Source organism: Colobus angolensis, unplaced genomic scaffold, assembly GCF_000951035.1.
Source record: "Colobus angolensis palliatus isolate OR3802 unplaced genomic scaffold, Cang.pa_1.0 Scaffold5, whole genome shotgun sequence".
NCBI classification, from domain to species: Eukaryota; Metazoa; Chordata; class Mammalia; order Primates; family Cercopithecidae; genus Colobus; species Colobus angolensis.
Window position 1 is genome coordinate 2,330,074 of NW_012118487.1, and position 16,308 is coordinate 2,346,381.

At 39.4% G+C, this 16,308-nt stretch overlaps 1 protein-coding gene across 1 annotated transcript in view; it reads right to left on the bottom strand.

The window, feature by feature from the left end:
• Positions 1-16,308, bottom strand: part of SNX25 (sorting nexin 25) — a 150,659-nt gene that overhangs the window by 105,714 nt on the left and 28,637 nt on the right. Inside the window, exon 2 of the mRNA XM_011959534.1 lies at positions 4,295-4,379. Coding sequence (XP_011814924.1) covers positions 4,295-4,379 — 85 coding nt within the window. The remainder of the gene's footprint in view (positions 1-4,294; positions 4,380-16,308) is intronic.

A 16,308-nucleotide genomic window follows, 5' to 3' on the forward strand; every position in this document is an offset into this window, starting at 1 on the left:
ACATACACACACACACACACACACACACACACACATACACACACACATACACACACACATACACACACAAACACACACACATACACACACAAACAGGCAATGGAATATCATTCAGCCTGAAAACAGAAGGAAATCCTGTCACATGCTACAACATGGATGGAACTTGAAGACATCGAGTAAAACAAGCCAAACACAAAAAGACAAATACTATATGATTCCACTTAGGTAAGATACTTAGAGTAGCCAAATTCACGGGGACAAAAAGTAGAACAGTGGTTACCAGGGGCTGGAGGAAGAGAAAGGGGTTTTCACTTAACAAGTAAAGAGTTTCAGTTTTGCAAGATGAAAACAGTTCCAGAGATTGGTTGCATGATAATGTGGATGTACTTAACATTACTGAACTAAGGCCAGGCGCGGTGGCTCACGCCTATAATCCCAACACTTTGGGAGGCCAAGGCAGGCGGATCACTTGAGGTCAGGAGTTCGAGACCAGCCTAACCAACACGGTGAAACACCATCTCTACTAAAAATACAAAAATTAGCTGGGCATGGTGGTGTGTGCCTATAATGTCAGCTACTTGGGAGGGTGAGGCGCAAGAATTGCTTGAACCCAGGAGGCGGAGGTTTCAGTGAGCTGAGATCATGCCACTGCACTTCAGCCTGGGCAACAGAGCAAGACTCCATGTCACACACACACACACACATACACACACATTATTGAACTATATACTTGAAATGGTTATAATGATAAATTTTATGTCTATTTTAACACAATTAAAATTTTTTTTAATATTAAGGGCAGAGTTGTAATTCCAGGGATGGTAGAATAGCTTCTATCAGACTAACCTTCCTATAGAAAATAATTTGGAAATCTGGAAAAAATATTAAAAAACTACAGATGTTCCTCACCTTATGATGGAGTTGCATCCTAATAACACCCCCATCCCACCCCACAAAAGTAAACAAATCATAATCTGAACTATCATAAATCAGGAACCATCTGTATATAAAAGCACTGAGAGCAACCAAACTTAGCAATTAGAAGGGAATCTATTATTGAAAGAAAGGAATGGCACTAGGTAAGATCCATGTTTACACACAGCTTTTCCCTAAAGGCAACAGCAGTCTTAGAGGTACAGGCAGTAAACTGGAAGAGAATGTCTTTTTTTTTTTTTCTTTTTTAATATATCAGGAAACAGATTTAAGAGTTGCCAGGGCTGCTGAAAATAAAGTCAAGAAATAAACGCCATGAAATCTACGTACAGATTCTCAAACTCATTGCCAACTGTGAATTACACATGTATAACTGTCAACTGTGAACTACACATGTATGGGGTAAGACGACAGGAGACCAGTGGAAAGCAACAGCTGGAAGACTCAAAGACCTGAGCAGATACTCCAGCTACTGTCCACCAGGGAGACAGAGTTTGGAGTTAGAATTCCACTACTGGTGTTGGGCTTTTCATTGCAATTGTGGACAGGCCATGAACCAGAGGAGTTAAGTCTATGTCCCCAGACTGAGGGATTCACTTTAGATTAAGGACAAAATCCAAACACACCCATCCTAAGAAAATGTATAAAAAACCAAGTATCTTCAAGGTGATCAACCATTAATTAAACTGCATACTAAAAACTCTTCAAAGGAAGATAACAGAATCTAGAATGTCTAAAAAGCAGCATCCACATTGTCCAGTATACAATAAAAAACAACTAGACATCAGAAGAAACCCCCAAAAAGTGACATCTAGTCAAGAGAAAAAGACATAAACAGAAACTAACATCAAGATAGCCCGGATGTCGGAATTAGCATAAAAGAACTTTAAAGCAGCTACTACAAAATATGTTCAAGAAATTAAAAATAAAAATGTCATAATAATTGACAGATGAGAGAATCTCAGCAGAGAAGCAAAAATTACAGAAACAACAACAAGAAAAAAGAACCAAATGGAAATTCTAGACACGAAAAGCACAAAGTGTGCAATAAAAATTTCACTGGATGCACTTAACTACAGATTGGAGATGAGACAGAAAAAAAAACTGGTGAACTTGAAAAAAAAAATAATCATCATCTTATCTATCTAAAGAACAGACAGGAAAAAAAGACTGGTAAACTGGACTTTATCAAAATTGAAAACAACCACTCAAAGATAGCATTAAGAAAACAAAAGGCAATTCACAAACTAGGAGATAAATTCTCTGTATCTATATCTAACAAAGGACATGAACCCAGATATTTTAAAAACTATAAATAAATTTAAGTTTAAAAAAGAAAGACTCGAATAGACACATCACAAAAATCTGAAAATTGTCAATAACGCATGAAAAGGTGTTTAATATCATAGTCAGTACAGATACATAATTTAAGGCCACAATAAGATACACCCATCAGAATGGCTAAAAGAGGAACAAAACAAGAGCAAATGTTGGTGGTAATATGAAACAACTGGAACTCTCATAAATTGTTGGTGAGAGTCTAAAAAGATACAATCATTTTGGAATACTGTTTGGTAATTTATTATAAAGTTAAACATACAACTATCCTATGGCTCAGCAATTCTACTGCTAGATATTTATCCAAGAGAAATAAAAATGTATGTCCACTGAAATATTTGTTGATAGCAACTATTGACTAACTTTCCAAAACTTAGAAATAACCCAAATGTCCAACAGGAGACAGGATAAACATACTGTGATAGCTGGATCAGTGTAATAGAATACCACCCACCCAAAAGTAACAAAGAATAAACTGATACACACAATATGGATGAATCTCGAAAACATTATGCTGAGTGAAAGAAGCCAGGCATAAAAGAACACACACTGTATGGTTCCATTTCCACAAACTTTTAGAAGAGACAAAATGAAGTGATACCAAGAAGGGTCGGTGTTGATCAAAGGGGAGCATGAGGCAAATTTTCTAGAATGATGGAAATGTAGTCTATTTTGAATGAGGTGGTTATACAGTTATGCACATTTATGAAAATTACTGAATTGTATAATTAAGATTTGTACATTTCAAAGTATGTAAATTTTACCTCAATAAAAGCAATTAAGAATAAATCCTGCACATTTTTTTTGAGATGGGGTCTCATTGTGTTACCCAGACTGGAGTGCAGTGGTGCAATCCAGGCTCACTGCAAATCTCTGCCTTTCAGGCTCAAGCAGTCTTCCCACTTCAGCCTCCCAAGTAGCTAGGAGTGCAGGCATGTGCCAACATTCCTAGTTAATATTTATATTTTTTGTAGAGACAGAGTTTCACCATGTTACCAGGCTGGACTCCTGGGCTCAAGCAATTCACCCACCTCAGTCTCCCAAAATGCTAGGATTACAGGCATGAGCCATCACACCCAGCCAATCCTATACTCTAACTGTGATTATGAGATTATGAATAATAGCCAAATTTTAAATCCAGTAAGTTTTATATGTCATTGTACTTTAACTACTAATAGAAATATTTTTAAAAATTTAATTATGTCCCCAAAGGTCTAAAATTACATGAATCCACACAATTTCAAACTGTTTCTGTACTGATACAGCACTCTCATTTTCAGATTTTGATATGGTGATTTTTGTGAACTATGATGAGTAAAACTTATGTATGTACCTATCACTTATTCAGTTCTCTTAACATCACGTCTAACACCATGTATTCACCTGAAAACTCATGGCTTGTTTTCTGAAAATTAACTGAAACTGTCACTGTTTTTAGAAATTTGATATTTAAAATCTTTCTTAAACCTTCATTTGATCCTCAAAATATATTATCTTTTAAAATTTTAATATTTAAAAGTACACTTATTTATTCCCACTTCCAGACATAGCCATATTTTACCTTCCACCACCCCGCTTCTGCCTTCTTCAATCAAGCTTCATTGCATGCTCATTCCTCTGAAAGACTACTATCACTTACTTGGGTTTAATTGGTTTGTCTGTGAGTGAGCCTGAGTCTATTTATCCCCAACATGCTTTCTCTAGGTTATAGCTAGAAGAAAAAAAAATTCCTAAAACCCATTTTAGAAAAGAGAGAAGAGATTTGTGCTTCATATGATGGAACTAGCTCAACATGGCTGGCTAGTTTCACATGATCTGGAAATTCCTACTCAACAAATGTGTAAATCCCTTACATGCAAACAAAACATGGATGTATTTAGTCACCAAATACAAACTCATGAAGAAAAAATTCCTAACGCTACATGCAGACAAGAAGAATAAATTTGCTGGAGATTATTATTTTCCTTTTAGAACATAATGAATTGCTTTACATGGTAATTATATACTCTCATTTAATCCTTACCTTCTTTCAGAGCTTTATCCATATTATGAGAAATTACTACCCTTCTAGACTGAGCTGATTCATGCCAGTTTCCATACATAGGACTCTGAAACGAAAGGAAAAAAATACAAAGCAGATTACTGAATGAATAAATCACATAAAAAAACAAAATCAAAGGTATGAAATGCCATCTAAACAAGCATTAAAATAAGGCTTAACGAATAATAGAAGTTTTTCCACAAAAGTAAATAAATGCTTAAGGTTAAAATTTTTTGGGAAAAAAAATTAAGGAAGGATTTTCCCTACCAGATATCAAAACAGTATAGTGACTGTATAGGAATAAATAAATCAACACAATGGTAGAGAGTACACAAACCGATGTAGCTATATATGTGCAAATTAAGAACATAATTTTCTTTAAAAAATGAAATTAATGATAAAAATCACACACTATTCAGTAAATGATGTTGGAATAATTTGATATTCACATGGGAATAAAAGGTTACGGTCTTACACTTTGCATATAACTCCAAAAAGATTAAGCAGCTAAACATGTTTTAAACTAAAAAAGAATTAAGAGGAAATAAGGGAGCAGCTTTTTATAATCTTGGAATGGAAAAGGTTTCTCTAAAATAAAACACAAAATCCAAATGGTATGAAAGGGAAAATAAACGACAAATCTGACTACCTAAAATACAAAATTCTTGTTTCACAAAAGATGATGCAAACGAAATATAAATGATAGACTAGGAGACAATATCTATAACATGCGTAACAAAGAAATATTATTACATACAGACTCCAAAAGAAAAATAACTCAAAAGAAAACCAAACAAAGAAGTTGAAAGGGAAGTCATAAAAGATAAACAAATGACCAATAAATGTATGACAAAAAAATGCAATCCCCTTTTTTATTAGAGGAACGCAAATTAGAGCAACGAGACACCATCAGACTGCCAAAGCAGAGGAAAGGACTCACGTATCCAATGTTGACAAGGACACGGGAAATGGTTGTTTTCATATATTGTCGGGGGAAATATCTATTTCTACAAACTTTTAAGAAGGCAACTGAGCCACATATATCAAAATTTTAAAGGACTTTTTTGAGTCTCACATGTTGCCCAGGCTGGAGTACAGTGGCGCTCATTGCAACCACTCAGCTCACTGCAACCTCCACCTCCCAGATTCAAGCACTTCTCCTTAGCCTCCAGAGTAGCTGGGATTTCGGGTGCACGACACCACACCCAGCTAATTTTTTTATTTCTAGTAGAGATGGGTTTTCGCCATGTTGGCCAGGCTGGTCTGGAACTCCTGACCTCATGTGATCACCTGCCTCGGCCTCCCAAAGTGCTGGGATTATAGGCGTGAGCCACCGCACCCAGCCTAAAGGACTTTCTATTCTGCATTGCCACTCCTAGGACTCTGCCCAACAGAAATGTGAAAAAGTATAAGGAATTTTACTGCTATATTAATTATAGGGGCAAAAAAATTGGAAGTAACGCAAGTTTTTATATATATGTCAATAGACAAAGAGTTAAATAAATTATGGTATACCATTAAGAAGATATATATATATACCTTCATGGAAAGTTTTCTATTATGGGAAAATGTTTGCAAGCACAAATACTCTTAAAAGTGGTTTCCTCTAGGCCAGAGGTACAGAATTTTAAGTCTATGTGTGTCTGTATAACAGCAAGTGATGTTAAAAGTAAATAAGTAACTGTATAAAGATACTGCTTTGGGCTGGGTGCAGTGGCTCACACTTATAATCCTAGCACTTTGGGAGGCCGAGGCTGGCAGATCACTTGAGGTCAGGAGTTTGAGTCTAGCCTGGCCAACACAGTGAGACCTCGTCTCTACTAAAAATACAAAAATTAGCTGGGCCTGGTGGCGGGCACCTGTAATCCCAGCTACTCGGCAGGCTGAGGCATGAGAATAGCTTGAACCCAGGAGATGTACGTTGTAGTGAGGTGAGATCTCACCACTGCACTCCAGCCCGAGTGAGAGGGCAAGACTCTATCTGGGGAGAAAAAAAAGAAAAGAAAAGATACTGTTTGGCATTTTTTTTCTTTTTTTTCTTAAAGGAGAGACTATAGAATTAAAACCCCACTATCTGTCTAGTGAGACTACATTGAAAAGATTTTTTTACTTGATCACATATCACAGTAATCAAAAGCATGTATAACATAATTGGGGTCTACTTACTGGTTTGGAAGAAAAAAAAGAAAAAAATTGCAGAACATTTTTTTTTTCACGTGAGAAATATCACAAGTTCTTGACCAGCACTGCCACATGACGTGGAGATCTAAAAGGCTAATGCTACTGTCACCCTCATCCTACAACCCAGTGTGGAGAACCACTTTGTTCTCAAGCAGAGGCCAGACCAGCACAGATGCAATCAATCCCACAGCCCCAGGCCACCCAACTGAGAGTGGAGAATTTCCAGTCCTTGATTAGTCTCATGCTATCTACAATCAAGTGCCAAGGATGTCATCCCTGTTCGCGCTTGCTGTTATTAAAAACAAACAAAAGTCTTCTGGTGACCTTATAAAAAAAGAGGAAAAAAAGACATAGATTCAAGATTTCTTAGTGGAATTTTCTTAAAACCATAAGATGGGCCGGGCGCGGTGGCTCAAGCCTGTAATCCCAGCACTTTGGGAGGCCGAGACGGGCGGATCACGAGGTCAGGAGATCGAGACCATCCTGGCTAACACAGTGAAACCCCGTCTCTACTAAAAATACAAAAAGAGCCAGGCGAGGTGGTGGGCGCCTGTAGTCCCAGCTACTTGGGAGGCTGAGGCAGGAGAATGGCGTGAACCCGGGAGGCGGAGCTTGCAGTGAGCTGAGATCTGGCCACTGCACTCCAGTCCAGGCGACAGAGCGAGACTCCGTCTCAAAAAAAAAAAAAAAAAAAACCGTAAGATGTACATGTTGCACCCAAGAAAGAAAAGACGTTCCTTTATGCTCAAATTAACATATAGCATTCAACACTTTCCCAAGGAATTTTTTAAAAATCTTAACCATAATCACATATAGACAGACATTTAATGCATAAAAGAAAATCATGTGACCTTTTAAAATTATTTTCTAGTTTCTGGGTAGCTCTCTATGAAATTAAATACATGGTCTAGATTTTATTGAAATTTTAACATTTTTCATTTGGTTCACAGAAGAAAAAAATGGAGGAAATGAGGAATTTTCAAGTTCTACTGCTTTTAAAACATCAGGCAGATATTTAAACAACTTACGAATTTTGGGGGTAATATTTAATTGAGTTAAACGCTTTCAGAGGTCTACACTGCTAAATAATTTTAATCACAACTTCTCAATGCTTTGGCAAATAGTTAAATGAACAATACTGATCGAATGACAAAACCAAAGCCAAAAAACTTTTTAAAGAAGTTCCTGGCTGGTGGCAGTGGTTCACGCCTATAATCCCAGCACTTTGGGAGGCAGAGGCGGATGGATCACTCAAGGTCAGGAGTTTGAGGCCAGCCTGGCTAACATGGTGAAACCCCATCTAAAACTTAAAAAATTAGCCGGGCTTGGTGGCAGGCACCTGTAGTCCCAGTTACTCAGGAGGCTGAGGAAGGAGGTCTGACTAAGCCCAGGAGATGAAGGCTGCAGTAACCCCTGACTGTACCACTGCACTCCAGCCTGGGCAACATAGCAAGACACTGTCTCAAACAAACAAACAAAAAAAGAGTTGTTCCTGAATTTGAGTTCTTAAAATGGAAACAGCCTGTAAGGGCTGGGCATGAATATGACTGACACGCATATCTGAAGTATATTCTTTGGATATGTGTCTATCTTTATAACTTCCTTCAAAAATTTTTATTTTTTATTCTTATTTTTTATCTTCCTAGTTATGGATCTACTACCTCTTGCCATGTGTCTGTGTATTTCTTTTATCTCTCTACTTCATACTTACATGTAACATACAAACATATGTTTGTCACTACTGACTACATCTGAATAAGACCTTTCGTCTATTTAATGATAAAACGGTGGTTTCTCTAAGAGCTAGGGGACGGGGGGAATGGTGAGTTAATGTTTAAAGGGTATAGAGTTTCAGTTTGGCGGGGGGGTTGTTTTTTGATAAGGTCTCACTCTGTCACCCAGGCTGGAGTGCAGTGGTGCAATCTTGTCTCACTGTAGCCTCGATCTCCTGGGCTCAAGCAATCCTTCCACCTCAGCCTTCTGAGTAGCCAGAACTACAAGTGTGTGTCTCTGTGTGTTTCGCTATGTTTTAAGTTTTTTGTAAAGATGGGAGTTTCACCATGTTGCCCAGGTTCGTCATGAACTCCTGGCCTCAAGCGATCCTCCCACCTAGGCCTCCCAAAGTGCTGGGATTACAGGCATGAGTCACTGTGCCTAGCAGAGTTTCAGTTTTACAAGATGAAAACAGTTATGGAGATAGATGGTAGCAATGGTTGCACAACATTATAAATGTATTTAATATCACTGAACTGTATACTCAAAAATGGTTTAGATAGCACATTTTATAAGCATTTTGCCATAATAAAAATCAAATTGCAGGGGAGATGGGTTTACGAGAATAATGTTTTCTATTTTAGCTCTATTTAAGCAAAACCCCTACCTATTATTCTTTCAATCTGATTTTCCAATCTGGTTCTGAAGTTCCCACACCCTACCCGCTAGGAGTCACTGGCCCTTACTAGAAAGAACACAGTTCTTTGTTCCTATCCCATCCCCATAGCCTGATGGAGAATCTGTAAGCCAGGAGAACAGGAAAGAGAAAAAAACACCTCACGGGCCAAAAATAACTGGGTTACTCTGTGCAGTGTTGTGATACATATCGGGTTTCATCCAGGGTTCCTGGCTCCTAACTCCCACAGCCAGTCTTTTGTTCCAGGCTTTTGTTATAATGTTGGGTGTGTCTGGCCTCGAGGCCTCTGACCTTTTTCCGCCCTCCTTCCACTCTCAGGGTCCCCTGCCTTCTGGCTGTGGGTCTTAAGACCCTCCCATCAGAGAGTCCCACCCTATACTCTAGAGGAAGGCAAGCTCCAGAGGAGGGCTCCGCGAGCTTTGGGACAGCGGAACGTGTGAGGTTCCTGCAGGGCGGTGCCCAGGGAGGGGATGAAAGCTCCGCACCCTTCCCCCATACCTCACCATAGCATTTCTTCATCTGTATCCTTTGCAATATCTTTTACAAAAAAACAGTAAATGTAAGTAAGCGTTTCCCTGAGTTCTGTGAGCTGTTCCAACAAATTAACTGAACCCAAAAGGGGGTCATGGGCACCTCAAATTGAAGCTGGCTGGTCAGAAGTTCCAGAGGCCCAGACTTACAGACTGATGTTGGGGGTGAGGGGTTGAGGGCTCTTGGGGACTGAGCCTCCCTTAACCTACGGGCTCTGACACTGTCTCCAGGTAGACGGTGCTGGAACAATTAGAGGGCACCCTGCTGATGTCTGCTGCTTGGTGTGTGGGGAAAAAAAACCCCACACATTTTGTCACAAAAATCTTCTATGTTTATGTGTGCTGTGGTACAAAAGTAGAGGAAAAACAGTTTTCTGTACACATTCTGCATGGAAATTCCTTTTTACGGATTTACTATTTATGAAGCCAGAATCTCCTCATGTCTGAATGAGTAGCCACTACATACTCTATTCCTTTCAGGTCAAAAGGGTAGAATCCACTAATCATTTTCCCCAAGATGAAATTTCAGAAAAAAACAGAAAGAAGGTAATGAAAATTCAACAAATGTAAAACATGAATAAATTTCTGTGGCTCTGAGGATAACCACGCAATAATTGTCTTCATTCTCCTATTTATAGGTTTGAAAAAAAAGGAACTTCACAAGACAGATTTCCCCCAAGACTTGTTCTATTATGCTAGCATAGGCCTCAGGTAAAGACAACCAACCTCTTCCTGACAATCATCTAGAAAACACATTTTCAAAATACACTGTCACAAAGGATAAGTGACAATCTTCAGTATCCCGGTCCAGAAATTAGGACTGGGTACTCTACTCTTACTTTAAGTTTTCAGTATCCATATCACAATATTAACTCATAAAAGCTCTTGGTGAACCAGACCACTGTCCTGTAAAATATACACCTTATTTTCTATTTAAATAAATACAGTGAACAACACACACAAAAAAAAAACAAAATAAAAAAATAAAGAAAGCAAAAGATAAAAAAGATTTAAAAAACAACAACAAAAATAAAGTTTGTCTTCATTTTAAGATTTAAACCTATTTGAAAACAACATATCAAGATCATTTTTAATTACCCAGTGAGTTTTTCTGGAGACAGAGAACATTTTAAGAACATTTTTAGAGTATTTTTCTAAAGACAGGGCAAAACTTGAAAGCTTTTCTTTTTTTTCCTTTTGAGACGGAGTCTTGCTCTGTCAACCACGCTGGAGTGCAGTGGTGTGTTCTCGGCTCACTGCAACCTCCGCCTCCTGGATTCAAGCAATTCTCCTGCCTCAGCCTCCCAAGTAGCTGGGACTACAGGCGCCCGCCACCACACCTGACTAATTTTTGTATTTTTAGCAGAGATGGAGTTTCACCATGTTAGCCAGGATGGTCTCAATCTCTTGACCTTGTGATCCGCCCGCTTCGGCCTCCCAAAGTGCTGGGATTACAGGCGGGAGCCACTGCACTTGGCCGAAACCTTTTCTTTAATATATGTGACAATGCACATACGTTTTATCAATAAACCCTTTTCTGAATATATGTCAGCTTTCTGTTTACTCCAGAGTACCAGCCATAATGTGCTCAAACTCTTGGTGTCAAGGCTACAGAAACCCTCTTATGAGGAAACAACATCCAGAGACAAGCCAGGCAAAGAAACCTGAGTACTCAGACACCAGGAGCAACTGAACAACCAGGAACTCCCTGGAATCCAGCCAGTATACACACCTCATTGTCCACTGTTTTTAAGTAGGACACTGCTCATCACTGGCAGAAGAGCCAACCTGTAACTCGCAATTTTTTTTCATGCCTATTACCTGGTCTTCTCAAATAAACAAGTGCTCTCGCCTCCACTACATACATTTAAAAGTTTAATGTATTTTTGGTGCTATTTTGTAAAGGGAAACAGTTGTACAGAGTTCAAGGGGTGACAAGTGTAATATCCTATAAAGCTACTGAAATGGTTCATCTTCTAAAAGGAAACACAAACTCCCCAAAAATCATCATTAACCACATGGAGCCGTCACATGGCTGAGTCTCTCCAAGTATACTCAGCATCTGACAATCTACTGGGATCTCATGACTGATACTCTCATTCGTAAACTATGATATTCTCAAAACCAGGACCTCTTTCAAAACAATGATATTCTGCCTCAGCCTCAAAGACTAATTTATTCCAAACCAAAGAAATGAAGAAAATAGGCATATCCCTCCTCAGAAGGATGAGAAGGGACTAAGAAACTTGAAAGGTCACCTACACCTAGTATGACTAAGATTCTGACAAAAGATCGTCACGTGAGCCATAGCATCATTCCTCACCTGGAAGTCAAGCAGCCATGTTAAGAGGAAGAACACAGGCCCCCACGCAGGCGGGCTCCACTCTGCATTTACTAACATGGGTGCTTGACCCAGCCACTCTCCTCTCTAGCTTGCTTTTTATGTGGGCTAATATGCCTCAAGATGATCAAATAAATAATACCAGGGAGCTAAAAAAAGATGATAGGAGCCTGAAAGGAACTCTAAATGTGTAAAGGGGACTGCAACAACTGTGCTGCTAGGTGCACTACATTTTTTTTTTTTTTTTTTTTTTGAGAGGGAGTCTCTCTCTGTAGCCCAGGCTGGAGTGCAGTGGCACGATCTCGGCTCACTGCGACCTCCACCTCCTGAGTTCAAGTGATTCTCCTGCCTCAGCCTCCTGAGTAGATGGGACTACAGGCACATGCCATCAGCTAATTTTTGTATTTATAGTAGAGACGGGGTTTCTCCATGTTGGCCAGGCTGCTCTTGAACTCCTGACCTCAGGTGATCCGTCCACCGTGGCCTCCCAAAGTGCTGGGAGTACAGGCAAGAGCCACCACATCCGGCCTAATTTTTTTTTCCAACAAGAAGAAAAATGAAAGTTATATGAATTTTGGATGATATCTTCAACTAATTCAATGTTATTACAAACTCCGCAGGCTGCCACTGTTTGGGCTAAAACTTGGAGCCATGTTCAAGCCGTAGGCGTCTAGTCTGTAATGGCTGCTCTCACAAAGCTCTTAGCAGAGCATCCACCAGACGGTACCACAAATACAACTCAAAATGTTACCAACTTTCAACAAATCCAAAGTTGGTTGATCGATGGGTTTTCTAAAGGCACAGGAATGGCAGAAATAAAAGGAGGGGTTGAAAAGTTAAGCAACCAGTAAGACACAGCATAACAGAGCACATAATTCTTGAAGTATTTTTTGCCTTTGAGGATATGCTTTACAGAGAAGAAAGTGCACATTCCCTGGAGATGTTTTGCTATGATGTAAAGCATTTAAATATCCAAACAAAACCTGGTTTGACAGTTTCCTGAGTTGCGGTTTTATTATGCTGAACCATAAACTAAAGAATAATCTTACTTTCCTTATCAAAAAAACCCAGAAAATTGTTAACATGATACTGAGAGGTTATCATTTAGGGAGACTGTATTAATAGAAAATAGTGGATTTGTGTCTTTTTTTTCCCTCTTAATCAAGCACAATTTCTACTTTAGATATAGGAAGGAGCAGCTATTCTTTAAAATTCAACCTACAAGTTTTCTCACATTACTGTTTTTCTGAATTTCAAAGATGCTATAATTTCTTTTTAAACTGTTATTTCCAATTACAGCAACAGCAGAGATACATTCTCTGTTATAGATGTAAGGAATTAAACTTACTCATAATGATCCAGATGATCACTAATACCATTTTGGCGTATTTCCTTCTTCTCAGTGATTCCAACACTTACTATGTAACCTTGTGGCAAGTTACCTTTCCATAGCTCACTTTCCTCATATGTAAAATAGAGATAACAATAGTACCTACCTCACAAAATTGATATGAGCATTAACACATGCCAAGTACTATAACAATGTCTGACCACAATAAATTATTGGTAACTTTTTCATTTGTATACTTTTTAAAAGAAATTGGGATCATGGTATATACACAACTTTGTATCTGGCTTTTTACACTCAGTACTTTATCATGAATATCTTTTATAATAATAAAAGACTCAGACAATGTTTTGAATAGCTTATACCATAATTTATTTTCTTACTCTATATTTAGTTTGTCTCCACCTTTTTTTTTCTATTTCAGACAAAAAATGTTGCCACTGTTATGCTACTGGTACCACCAAAAATGTTCTAAAACATACTAAAAGCATCTATAAAATATATAGCTGGATTTGGACTCTGACTTAATCCAAAAAATTAAATGCCTCAAGAATTTTCTTTTGCTTCACAGGGGAGTCTTTTTTTCCTTCCAGTCAGAGTCTCACTCTGTTGCCCAGGCTGGATGGAGTACAGTGGCACAGTCATGGCTCACTACAGCCTCAAACTCCTGGCTACTATAGGGGGATCGGTCAGGGTGGTGGAAAAAGTTAGAAAAAGTTATAGGGAAAGATGCAAACCTTCTTGGAAGGCCAGGAGGTTTTGCAAAGCTGAAGGCAGCTAATTCTCTTACCCTGAGGCAGAAGGTGAGAAGTAGATGCAAGGGAATGGAGGGGAATTTATCTAGATAAGTTTATTTACTTATGTTGTCAGGAAGCTGACCTTAGATTGTCCGCACACAAGACACTCCCTGCACGGGGGGACAACAATGTTTATTACCCACAGATTGTGTTGGCTCCAGGCTTTGTCATTAAATCTGTACTGAATATATACAAGCAGCTCTGGCTTATCAGGACTGCACAGTCTCTTTGGCCCCTAGTGCCAGCAGTACCCTAGCCACACTCACGCGAAATACCTGCATCTGCACATTCATTTCATCTGGCTCGGCCAGGGTCCGCAGGACAGACTCAGCAGGGCTCAAGCAATCCTCCCACCTCAACCTCCCAAAGAGCTGTGACTACAGGCGTGTACACCAATCCCAGCTAATTTTTTTTTTTTGTAGACATAGGGTCTCACTATGTTGCCCAAGCTGGTCTTGAACTCGTGCCCTCAAGCAGTCCTCCCACCTTGACTTCACAAAATGTTGGGATTATAGTTGTGAGCCACTGCAACTGGCCAAAAGGGGAGTCTTCTATTAGCTGAGAAGAAACTGAAGGAACAAAGGAGAGAATGGGGTGGAGGGTGAGGTACTCTGAACTTTTCTGGCCTTGAAGCACAAATTATGCATAGGTGAACTGGAAAAATCCCTTTTCAGCCTCCGTGGCCAGCCCTAAACCATGTCCCTTGAAAGCCCAGGTCCTCTGAGCAGGGCACCTCCAGAAGGAGAACTGAGTAATGAACAAGAGAGGCTGTGTGAAGGCACAGGTCAGGGCCTTCTATCCCCGAGGGGACTTAGTAAGCCCGACACAGCTTCCAAAAGCCTACATCTGTATCCTGATTTTACCTCACATGAACATGGAGGAAGATGAATGGCAGATTAGATCAGAAGCTTCTGTAGCTCATTACACCATGTACCAAAATATGTTTTGTGTCCAGGCCAAAGGCCAACCATGCCTACATGCATCAAATATATAATTCAGGTTCTGTTTATACTTCCATAATGAAAGACAATTATGTGTTAAGATAGATCCAGAGACTACATCCTATGAAGGGATATGAAACCATTAGATCTTTTCTCTGAACAAATACGAAATTAAAATGTGCTTCCTACTGGGGCATAATCCCCTTCTTATTACTATGGCAAAAGCATATTCCATCACATTAGAGTGGCAAAAGCACTCAGCTAAGACCCAGAATAAATGAGGCTGCAGTTGCTTCTTCCCTAGTAACTTGCCGGGCTATAATGAACATGTCCACCTGTCTGAGAGTCACGTCGATGTAAAATACTAACGCCTGCACTATTTACATTAATGCATTATTATGCATTTGAAGAAGGATAATATGCACGTAAAAGTGCTTTAACAATTATAAAGCAGTTCACAGATACAGGTTACTATTATGGCTCCAAAAGTCATAGTCTAAACTTTTTAACAATGTTAATTACCTTTCTGAAAAATGATTATAGTTATATTACATGGGATTGATGTTATGACCTCTCATGCTGTCATAGTTTACTTTCGTAGCAAATCCCTTTTGTAATGTGTCCTGCTGATTAACCTGCTTTCTAAAAGAAAAATACGTATTAACACAAAGGCAAAATCTTTATTAATTGATCAATAGAAGTAGATTTTGAGGTCGGTTAATAATACTTAGGTTGTTTTTGGGCCCGGTGGCTCATGCCTGTAATCCCAGCACTTTGGGAGGCCAAGGCAGGCAGATTACGAGGTCAGGAGATGGAAACCATCCTGGCTAACACGGTGAAACCCCGTCTCTACTAAAAATACAAAAACATTAGCCGGGCATGGTGGAGGCTGAGGCAGGAGAATGGTGTGAACCCGGGAGGCGGAGCTTGCAGTGAGCCGAGATCACGCCACTGCACTCCAGCCTGGACGACAGAGCGAGACTCAGTCTAAAAATAATAATAATACTTAAGTTGTTTTCCCATTCAATTGGAAGAATTAGATTCATGGGGAGAAAAAAGAGCTTTACCTCTAATTTCTAAGACTCAAATCTGAAGATCTTTACAAAACACACTCCATTTGATTACAAGAGAAATTTAAGTATATTTCAAATCAGACAAACACTTGAAAATTGAACTCAGAACATGTACTTGAAAATACACAGGCAGGCCGGGCGCAGTGGCTCAAGCCTGTAATCCCAGCACTTTGGGAGGCCAAGACTGGAGGATCACGAGGTCAGGAGATCAAGACCATCCTGGCTAATACGGTGAAACCCCGTTTCTACTAAAAAATACAAAAAACTAGCCGGGAGAGGTGGCGGCGCTTGTAGTCCCAGCTACTTGGGAGGCTGAGGCAGGAGAATGGCGTAAACCCCGGAGGCGGAGCTTGCAGTGAGCTGAGATCTGGCCAC